General features: G+C 35.8%; 1 protein-coding gene across 1 annotated transcript in view; it reads right to left on the reverse strand.

Moving 5' to 3' along the window:
- Nucleotides 1-2,410: 2,410 nt before the first annotated feature.
- LOC148068939 (inactive phospholipase D5) overlaps nucleotides 2,411-11,781 on the reverse strand; it is an 84,300-nt gene continuing 74,929 nt past the window's right edge. Inside the window, exons 6-10 of the mRNA XM_087803250.1 lie at nucleotides 11,551-11,748; nucleotides 3,656-3,792; nucleotides 3,379-3,544; nucleotides 3,088-3,178; nucleotides 2,411-2,835 (exon numbers count right to left, since the gene is read on the reverse strand). Coding sequence (XP_087659376.1) covers nucleotides 2,411-2,835; nucleotides 3,088-3,178; nucleotides 3,379-3,544; nucleotides 3,656-3,792; nucleotides 11,551-11,748 — 1,017 coding nt within the window. The remainder of the gene's footprint in view (nucleotides 2,836-3,087; nucleotides 3,179-3,378; nucleotides 3,545-3,655; nucleotides 3,793-11,550; nucleotides 11,749-11,781) is intronic.

Below are 11,781 nucleotides of genomic sequence, written 5' to 3' on the forward strand. Positions count from 1 at the left end.
GAGATGTGTGACTCTATTGTATCATCAATGTGTGTGTGTTGTTGTGATGTGTGACTCTATTGTATCATCAATGTGTGTGTGTTGTTGTGATGTGTGACTCTATTGTATCATCAGTGTGTGTGTATTGTTGTGATGTGTGACTCTATTGTATCATCAATGTGTGTGTGTTGTTGTGATGTGTGACTCTATTGTATCATCAGTGTGTGTGTGTTGTTGTGATGTGTGACTCTATTGTATCATCAGTGTGTGTGTGTTGTTGTGATGTGTGACTCTATTGTATCATCAGTGTGTGTGTGTTGTTGTGGGTGAACCCATTATCATGTCATAATGGACTCTCGTAACCTCTTGTTCGTCCAGATTTCAAAGCAACTTGAAAAAAATGGTCATGATGAGGAACTTACTGCATCTTGAACATTCACTACAATATATCTTGTTATTCTTGTTATTATATCTTGTTATTATATCTTGTTATTATATCTTGTTATTCTTGTTATTCTTATTATATATTGTTATTCTTGTTATTATATCTTGTTTTTATATCTTGTTATATCTTCTTATTATATCTTCTTATTATATCTTCTTATTATATCTTCTTATTATATCTTCTTATTATATCTTGTTATTCTCGACACGAAGCAAACGATCAGTCAAAGTCATTCAAGCTTAAATTAGAGTCTGTGTAAAAAATTCATTGCATTGATCTGCACAAGAGAACACAACCCCTGTTGACCCCTGTTGACCCCTGCTGACCCCTGCTGACCCCTACTGACCCCTGCTGACCCCTGCTGACCCCTACTGACCCCTGCTGACCCCTGCTGACCCCTGCTGACCCCTACTGACCCCTGCTGACCCCTGCTGACCCCTACTGACCCCTGCTGACCCCTGCTGACCCCTGCTGACCCCTGCTGACGCCTCCTCGTCTCCACCAGGCGTCACATCAAAGTGATTTAATGTCGACTGTTTACGTTTTCACTTCTTCACCTTTATCTTATTGTTTTATGATTTACTTTCCACAGAACTGACTGAAATAATCCTTATCTCGTCTTGTGTCGTCTCAACTCTTCTCATCTTTTCTTTTCTTTTCTTCTATTATCTTTTCTTGTTTTATCTTGTCTAGACTTATCTTCCTCAAACTGTCTTTAAAAAAAGAAACAGCTGCTCCACTCCGAGTCTCTGGTCGTTGACGAAGCTAAACATCTTTTCTTTAAACACAAAAATAAAGAGATTTATTTGCATCAATCACTGGATTCCAGACCCATGAGACAAAAACAATATATTTTAACTGCCTTAAATATTATATATATATATAATAAATAGTTTCATTTGGAAAAATCAAATGGTTTTTCTCTTAAATAACTTAAATAACATCTGTTACTGTGAGATGTTTCCTCTCAGGTCATGTTTTTCTGAATGAACGTCTGTGAAGATAATCCTGTCATTTGAGCTTGTGATAGAAACATGTAGGATCACCTACCCCTCCTTTAATGAACTCATTCAAATTGAACCTCCTCGACATGTTAACGGAAGGGAGACCCTGGAAAGTTTTATAGTGTTTATATGTCAACATGATATGTCGAGTATTTCGTTTGCGTCTGAATGTAAAGTTTATTATTAAGTCGTGTTTCGTTAAACACGGTCATGTGGGAGGTTTTTAAAAGTATTTGAAATTAAATATAAAATATTTAATAAAATCATTGCATTTGTGATGAAAAAACATATGGACGCGAAAAAACGAGTGAAAGCTGTGATCATGTGACGAGCTCGTTACTCTTCGTCTCTCTTTTGATGAAGAAGATCTGAAGTTCATCACTTAAAGGGTCTGTAGAAAGTGCTGAGTCATCAAGTTCTCTCGTGTGAAACTTTCAAAAGAGAGACAAAAGGTTCTTGTGCTGTGGAGGAAGTGGATGTTCACTCACAGGAAGTGGATGTTCACTCACAGGAAGTGGATGTTCACTCACAGGAAGTGGATGTTCACTCACAGGAAGTGGATGTTCACTCACAGGAAGTGAATGTTCACTCACAGGAAGTGAACCGATCACTCACAGGAAGTGGACCGCTCACTCACAGGAAGTGGATGTTCACTCACAGGAAGTGGATGTTCACTCACAGGAAGTGGATGTTCACTCACAGGAAGTGAACCGATCACTCACAGGAAGTGGACCACTCACTCACAGGAAGTGAACCGATCACTCACAGGAAGTGGACCACTCACTCACAGGAAGTGAATCGATCACTCACAGGAAGTGAACCGATCACTCACAGGAAGTGGAACGCTCACTCACAGGAAGTGGACCGCTCACTCACAGGAAGTGGACCGCTCACTCACAGGAAGTGGAACGCTCACTCACAGGAAGTGGAACGCTCACTCACAGGAAGTGGAACGCTCACTCACAGGAAGTGGAACGCTCACTCACAGGAAGTGTATCTCTGTGCTGCCGCTGCTCTCTGAAGACAGACTGAGCATGTCTCTGATCTGGTTGTCATGGCGACTCCTCTCCTCATCACCACCTGATCTCTTCCTGCTTTTCATCAGATCGTCGTCTTCGTGGCGGCCCAGGATCGGCGCCGGCCTCGGACCCGGTCCATGTTGGATGAGCTGGACGTCTGGGAGGCCGGACTTGACCCGGGTCTGCTGGACCAGCTGGTGTTGGCTGCAGGTGGGAATCTTGTCAGCTTGCAGCGAGAGTGTGTAGCGTGAAGACCAGTCCCTCTCGAACAAGCCTCGCAGCTGATCCACCAACGTGGAGTTCTTGTCCTCGACCCCCTCGTCCTGACTGATCACCAGACCTGCTCCAGCATTAACGGTGAACTCGTGTCCAAACCAGTCCAGGTTTCCTGTCGGTGCACAAGTATCAAGTTTGTTGGAGCAGATTTAATCCAGCTTTGAAAACTAAAACAAGCAGAAGATTCTTATAAACTTGTCTTTAATGAAACTCACAAGTGTGTTGTGTACTTTATAATATTGTTCTGTGTGTGTGTGTTCTCCACCACATATTTTGTGTGGCCTTGTTGTGTATTGTGTGTACTTTTGTGGTGAAAACATTTAGAATTCTTCCAGGAACTGAAACATGTTTCTTGTTCACTCACCAACATAAAGAGCTCGATCAGTGACCATGTATCTGTTGTGGTTGATTCCCTGCAGGCTGCCGTCCCACTGGACCCTGGGCTTGAAGAACTTCTGCTCACACACACACACACACACACACACACACACACACACACACACACACACACACACACACACACACACACACACACACACACACACACACACACACACACACACACACACACACACACACACACACACACACACACACACACACACACACAGCTGCAGTGACGAGGTATCAAACAGGTCATTGGTTTTGTACTCACAGCCTCCAGCGAGCAGTTGTTCTGCTGCAGGCAGAGACTCTTCAGGGACCACAGGAAGTTGAAGGTCAGAGGATGAGTGTTTTCTCCGCAGCTGATGAGCAAACGCACTCGGACCTTCCTCAGGATCAGAGCCTCGCGGATCAGGCCGTCGATGTGAGACCAGTACCTGTGAGGACACACACACAGACACACACACAGACACACACAGACACACACACAGACACACAACGAGTCACGTCCGTGAGTCGTCTGGAGGACGGCGAGTCGGGAGAGTCACCTCTGAGACCTCCTGCTGAGCAGCGGCAGGTAGTCCACCATGGAGATGTCGATGAAGCGACGGGCTTCTTGGATGACCCTGGAAATGGCCTCAAGGTCATTAGTGCGGTCTCTGGGGATGAGGACGTCTGGAGAAGTCTGTCAACACAAGAGAAGTGAAAGTATTAGAACAAATGTTCTCTTCAGCAACACAGTCATGTTCGTCAACTCAAGTCAGCATCCTACCTCTGATACCCTCTGTCGCAATGATGATGGTTCAAAATATTTCATTTGTCATCATGTATATTCAAAGGGTCGTCTCTTTGAAAACCACTGCTGTATAGAAGTTAAATGTTTGTATATCTTCCCCACGACGAGATTTAAGTCGAAGGAAATACTTTATTACGACTTTAATGTCGTAGTAAACAATCTATATTTTCATTGAGGCTAATACTGGTAGAAACCTGGTGAAATATGCAAAATAAAGATCTAAAAACATTGTTTTTGTTCATGTTTGATTTGATCTTCTAGAAGATTCTCGGCACCTTCAGTTTGTTGAGTCTTTGATCAGAAGTCGTTTTTAAGACACTTTTATTTGAAATTTAATTTAATTTATTTTTAATTTAACTTGAAATGAAAGAACCGTCGTTAAGACGTTAAGACGTTAAAGTGATGAATAACTTGTTCTTCGACTTCATGTTGGATCATTTATTTTTGTATTAGAAACGTGTGAGAATTAAACCCTGCTGCACCATCTTCACGTTTATATATAACTATATAAATGTAGAGTCTACATGAGTGGAACTATATAAATGTAGAGTCTACATGAGTGGAACTATATAAATGTAGAGTCTACATGAGTTGGAACTATATAAATGTAGAGTCTACATGAGTGGAACTATATAAATGTAGAGTCTACATGAGTGGAACTATATAAATGTAGAGTCTACATGAGTGGAACTATATAAATGTAGAGTCTACATAAGTGGAACTATATAAATGTAGAGTCTACATGAGTGGAACTATATAAATGTCGAGTCTACATGAGTGTAACTATATAAATGTAGAGTCTACATAAGTGTAACTATATAAATGTAGAGTCTACATGAGTGTAACTATATAAATGTAGAGTCTACATGAGTGTAACTATATAAATGTAGAGTCTACATGAGTGGAACTATATAAATGTAGAGTCTACATGAGTTGAACTATATAAATGTAGAGTCTACATGAGTGGAACTATATAAATGTAGAGTCTACATGAGTGGAACTATATAAATGTAGAGTCTACATGAGTTGAACTATATAAATGTAGAGTCTACATGAGTGTAACTATATAAATGTAGAGTCTACATGAGTTGAACTATATAAATGTAGAGTCTATATGAGTTGAACTATATAAATGTAGAGTCTACATGAGTTGAACTATATAAATGTAGAGTCTATATGAGTTGAACTATATAAATGTAGAGTCTACATGAGTGGAACTATATAAATGTAGAGTCTACATGAGTTGGAACTATATAAATGTAGAGTCTACATGAGTGGAACTATATAAATGTAGAGTCTACATGAGTTGAACTATATAAATGTAGAGTCTACATGAGTGGAACTATATAAATGTAGAGTCTATATGAGTTGAACTATATAAATGTAGCGTCTACATGAGTGGAACTATATAAATGTAGAGTCTACATGAGTTGGAACTATATAAATATAGAGTCTACATGAGTGGAACTATATAAATATAGAGTCTACATGAGTGGAACTATATAAATGTAGAGTCTACATGAGTTGAACTATATAAATGTAGAGTCTACATGAGTTGAACTATATAAATGTAGAGTCTACATGAGTGGAACTATATAAATGTAGAGTCTACATGAGTTGAACTATATAAATGTAGAGTCGATATGATTTGAACTATATAAATGTAGAGTCTACATGAGTAGAACTATATAAATGTAGAGTCTACATGAGTTGAACTATATAAATGTAGAGTCTATATGAGTTGAACTATATAAATGTAGAGTCTACATGAGTAGAACTATATAAATGTAGAGTCTACATGAGTTGAACTATATAAATGTAGAGTCTATATGAGTTGAACTATATAAATGTAGAGTCTACATGAGTGGAACTATATAAATGTAGAGTCTACATGAGTTGAACTATATAAATGTAGAGTCTACATGAGTTGGAACTATATAAATGTAGAGTCTACATGAGTTGAACTATATAAATGTAGAGTCTACATGAGTGGAACTATATAAATGTAGAGTCTACATGAGTTGAACTATATAAATGTATAGTCTATATGAGTTGAACTATATAAATGTAGAGTCTACATGAGTTGAACTATATAAATGTAGAGTCTCTATGAGTTGAACTATATAAATGTAGAGTCTACATGAGTGGAACTATATAAATGTAGAGTATAAATGAGTGGAACTATATAAATGTAGAGTCTACATGAGTTGAACTATATAAATGTAGAGTCTACATGAGTGGAACTATATAAATGTAGAGTCTACATGAGTTGAACTATATAAATGTAGAGTCTACATGAGTTGAACTATATAAATGTAGAGTCTACATGAGTTGAACTATATAAATGTAGAGTCTACATGAGTGGAACTATATAAATGTAGAGTCTACATGAGTTGAACTATATAAATGTAGAGTCTACATGAGTTGAACTATATAAATGTAGAGTCTACATGAGTGGAACTATATAAATGTAGAGTCTACATGAGTGGAACTATATAAATGTAGAGTCTACATGAGTTGAACTATATAAATGTAGAGTCTACATGAGTTGAACTATATAAATGTAGAGTCTACATGAGTTGAACTATATAAATGTAGAGTCTACATGAGTTGAACTATATAAATGTAGAGTCTACATGAGTGGAACTATATAAATGTAGAGTCTACATGAGTTGGAACTATATAAATGTAGAGTCTACATGAGTGGAACTATATAAATGTAGAGTCTACATGAGTGGAACTATATAAATGTAGAGTCTACATGAGTTGAACTATATAAATGTAGAGTCTACATGAGTTGGAACTATATAAATGTAGAGTCTACATGAGTGGAACTATATAAATGTAGAGTCTACATGAGTTGGAACTATATAAATGTAGAGTCTACATGAGTTGAACTATATAAATGTAGAGTCTACATGAGTGGAACTATATAAATGTAGAGTCTACATGAGTTGAACTATATAAATGTAGAGTCTACATGAGTGGAACTATATAAATGTAGAGTCTACATGAGTTGAACTATATAAATGTAGAGTCTACATGAGTGGAACTATATAAATGTAGAGTCTATATGAGTTGAACTATATAAATGTAGCGTCTACATGAGTTGAACTATATAAATGTAGAGTCTACATGAGTTGGAACTATATAAATGTAGAGTCTACATGAGTGGAACTATATAAATGTAGAGTCTACATGAGTTGAACTATATAAATGTAGAGTCTACATGAGTGGAACTATATAAATATAGAGTCTACATGAGTGGAACTATATAAATGTAGAGTCTACATGAGTTGGAACTATATAAATGTAGAGTCTACATGAGTGGAACTATATAAATGTAGAGTCTACATGAGTGGAACTATATAAATGTAGAGTCTACATGAGTTGAACTATATAAATGTAGAGTCTACATGAGTGGAACTATATAAATATAGAGTCTACATGAGTGGAACTATATAAATGTAGAGTCTACATGAGTTGAACTATATAAATGTAGAGTCTACATGAGTGGAACTATATAAATATAGAGTCTACATGAGTGGAACTATATAAATGTAGAGTCTACATGAGTTGGAACTATATAAATGTAGAGTCTACATGAGTGGAACTATATAAATGTAGAGTCTACATGAGTTGAGCTATATAAATGTAGAGTCTACATGAGTGGAACTATATAAATGTAGAGTCTACATGAGTGGAACTATATAAATGTAGAGTCTGCATGAGTGGAACTATATAAATGTAGAGTCTACATGAGTGGAACTATATAAATGTAGAGTCTACATGAGTTGGAACTATATAAATGTAGAGTCTACATGAGTGGAACTATATAAATGTAGAGTCTACATGAGTTGAACTATATAAATGTAGAGTCTACATGAGTGGAACTATATAAATGTAGAGTCTACATAAGTGGAACTATATAAATGTAGAGTCTGCATGAGTGGAACTATATAAATGTAGAGTCTACATGAGTGGAACTATATAAATGTAGAGTCTACATGAGTTGAACTATATAAATGTAGAGTCTACATGAGTGGAACTATATAAATGTAGAGTCTACATGAGTGGAACTATATAAATGTAGAGTCTACATGAGTGGAACTATATAAATGTAGAGTCTACATGAGTGGAACTATATAAATGTAGAGTCTACATGAGTTGAACTATATAAATGTAGAGTCTACATGAGTGGAACTATATAAATGCAGAGTCTACATGAGTGGAACTATATAAATGTAGAGTCTACATGAGTGGAACTATATAAATGTAGAGTCTACATGAGTTGAACTATATAAATGTAGAGTCTACATGAGTGGAACTATATAAATGTAGAGTCTATATGAGTTGAACTATATAAATGTAGCGTCTACATGAGTGGAACTATATAAATGTAGAGTCTACATGAGTTGGAACTATATAAATGTAGAGTCTACATGAGTGGAACTATATAAATGTAGAGTCTACATGAGTTGAACTATATAAATGTAGAGTCTACATGAGTTGGAACTATATAAATGTAGAGTCTACATGAGTGGAACTATATAAATGTAGAGTCTACATGAGTTGAACTATATAAATGTAGAGTCTACATGAGTGGAACTATATAAATATAGAGTCTACATGAGTGGAACTATATAAATGTAGAGTCTACATGAGTTGGAACTATATAAATGTAGAGTCTACATGAGTGGAACTATATAAATGTAGAGTCTACATGAGTGGAACTATATAAATGTAGAGTCTACATGAGTTGAACTATATAAATGTAGAGTCTACATGAGTGGAACTATATAAATATAGAGTCTACATGAGTGGAACTATATAAATGTAGAGTCTACATGAGTTGAACTATATAAATGTAGAGTCTACATGAGTGGAACTATATAAATATAGAGTCTACATGAGTGGAACTATATAAATGTAGAGTCTACATGAGTTGGAACTATATAAATGTAGAGTCTTCATGAGTGGAACTATATAAATGTAGAGTCTACATGAGTTGAACTATATAAATGTAGAGTCTACATGAGTGGAACTATATAAATGTAGAGTCTACATGAGTGGAACTATATAAATGTAGAGTCTGCATGAGTGGAACTATATAAATGTAGAGTCTACATGAGTGGAACTATATAAATGTAGAGTCTACATGAGTTGGAACTATATAAATGTAGAGTCTACATGAGTGGAACTATATAAATGTAGAGTCTACATGAGTGGAACTATATAAATGTAGAGTCTACATGAGTGGAACTATATAAATGTAGAGTCTGCATGAGTTGAACTATATAAATGTAGAGTCTACATGAGTGGAACTATATAAATGTAGAGTCTACATGAGTTGGAACTATATAAATGTAGAGTCTACATGAGTGGAACTATATAAATGTAGAGTCTACATGAGTTGAACTATATAAATGTAGAGTCTATATGAGTGGAACTATATAAATGTAGAGTCTACATGAGTGGAACTATATAAATGTAGAGTCTACATGAGTGGAACTATATAAATGTAGAGTCTACATGAGTGGAACTATATAAATGTAGAGTCTACATGAGTTGAACTATATAAATGTAGAGTCTACATAAGTTGAACTATATAAATGTAGAGTCTACATGAGTGGAACTATATAAATGTAGAGTCTACATGAGTGGAACTATATAAATGTAGAGTCTACATGAGTTGAACTATATAAATGTAGAGTCTACATGAGTTGAACTATATAAATGTAGAGTCTACATGAGTTGAACTATATAAATGTAGAGTCTACATGAGTGGAACTATATAAATGTAGAGTCTACATGAGTTGGAACTATATAAATGTAGAGTCTACATGAGTGGAACTATATAAATGTAGAGTCTACATGAGTTGAACTATATAAATGTAGAGTCTACATGAGTGGAACTATATAAATGTAGAGTCTACATGAGTGGAACTATATAAATGTAGAGTCTGCATGAGTTGAACTATATAAATGTAGAGTCTACATGAGTGGAACTATATAAATGTAGAGTCTACATGAGTTGGAACTATATAAATGTAGAGTCTACATGAGTGGAACTATATAAATGTAGAGTCTACATGAGTTGAACTATATAAATGTAGAGTCTATATGAGTGGAACTATATAAATGTAGAGTCTACATGAGTGGAACTATATAAATGTAGAGTCTACATGAGTGGAACTATATAAATGTAGAGTCTACATGAGTGGAACTATATAAATGTAGAGTCTACATGAGTTGAACTATATAAATGTAGAGTCTACATGAGTTGAACTATATAAATGTAGAGTCTACATGAGTGGAACTATATAAATGTAGAGTCTACATGAGTGGAACTATATAAATGTAGAGTCTACATGAGTTGAACTATATAAATGTAGAGTCTACATGAGTTGAACTATATAAATGTAGAGTCTACATGAGTTGAACTATATAAATGTAGAGTCTACATGAGTGGAACTATATAAATGTAGAGTCTACATGAGTTGGAACTATATAAATGTAGAGTCTACATGGGTGGAACTATATAAATGTAGAGTCTACATGAGTTGAACTATATAAATGTAGAGTCTACATGAGTTGAACTATATAAATGTAGAGTCTACATGAGTGGAACTATATAAATGTAGAGTCTACATGAGTGGAACTATATAAATGTAGAGTCTACATGAGTTGAACTATATAAATGTAGAGTCTACATGAGTTGAACTATATAAATGTAGAGTCTACATGAGTGGAACTATATAAATGTAGAGTCTACATGAGTTGGAACTATATAAATGTAGAGTCTACATGAGTGGAACTATATAAATGTAGAGTCTACATGAGTGGAACTATATAAATGTAGAGTCTGCATGAGTGGAACTATATAAATGTAGAGTCTACATGAGTGGAACTATTTAAATGTAGAGTCTACATGAGTGGAACTATATAAATGTAGAGTCTACATGAGTTGGAACTATATAAATGTAGAGTCTACATGAGTTGGAACTATATAAATGTAGAGTCTACATGAGTGGAACTATATAAATGTAGAGTCTGCATGAGTGGAACTATATAAATGTAGAGTCTACATGAGTTGGAACTATATAAATGTAGAGTCTACATGAGTGGAACTATATAAATGTAGAGTCTACATGAGTGGAACTATATAAATATAGAGTCTACATGAGTGGAACTATATAAATATAGAGTCTACATGAGTGGAACTATATAAATGTAGAGTCTACATGAGTGGAACTATATAAATATAGAGTCTACATGAGTGGAACTATATAAAAGGTAGAGTCTACATGAGTGGAACTATATAAATGTAGAGTCTACATGAGTGGAACTATATAAATGTAGAGTCTACATGAGTGGAACTATATAAATGTAGAGTCTACATGAGTTGAACTATATAAATGTAGAGTCTACATGAGTTGGAACTATATAAATGTAGAGTCTACATGAGTGGAACTATATACATATAGAGTCTACATGAGTGGAACTATATAAATATAGAGTCTACATGAGTGGAACTATATAAATGTTTCTACAGCTCGTGTTCATCTACACGATGAGAAGAGAATCGTGAAATGAATCCTGAACATACGGATCTACTGACGTCCAGAACAAGTGACATGAACTCACGGAGACGAAGGCTCGAGCTGTGCTGCCGTTGACGCTCAGGTCCAGAGGAGCGTCTGCGTTGAAGAGGGCGAACAGTCTCTTGGACCAGAAGGACGGGATGAAGTCTCTGAACTGGAGACCCCAGTAGAGGTTGAAGACCCGGTGCAGGTCCAGAGCCAGACAGCTGCAGTTGAAGACCAGCACGCCCAGTTCCTTCCTCTGAGACCACATGAAGATTGACTCACTGACTCA

This window comes from Callionymus lyra, chromosome 11 (assembly GCF_982586985.1).
Source record: "Callionymus lyra chromosome 11, fCalLyr1.hap1.1, whole genome shotgun sequence".
NCBI classification, from domain to species: domain Eukaryota; kingdom Metazoa; phylum Chordata; class Actinopteri; order Syngnathiformes; family Callionymidae; genus Callionymus; species Callionymus lyra.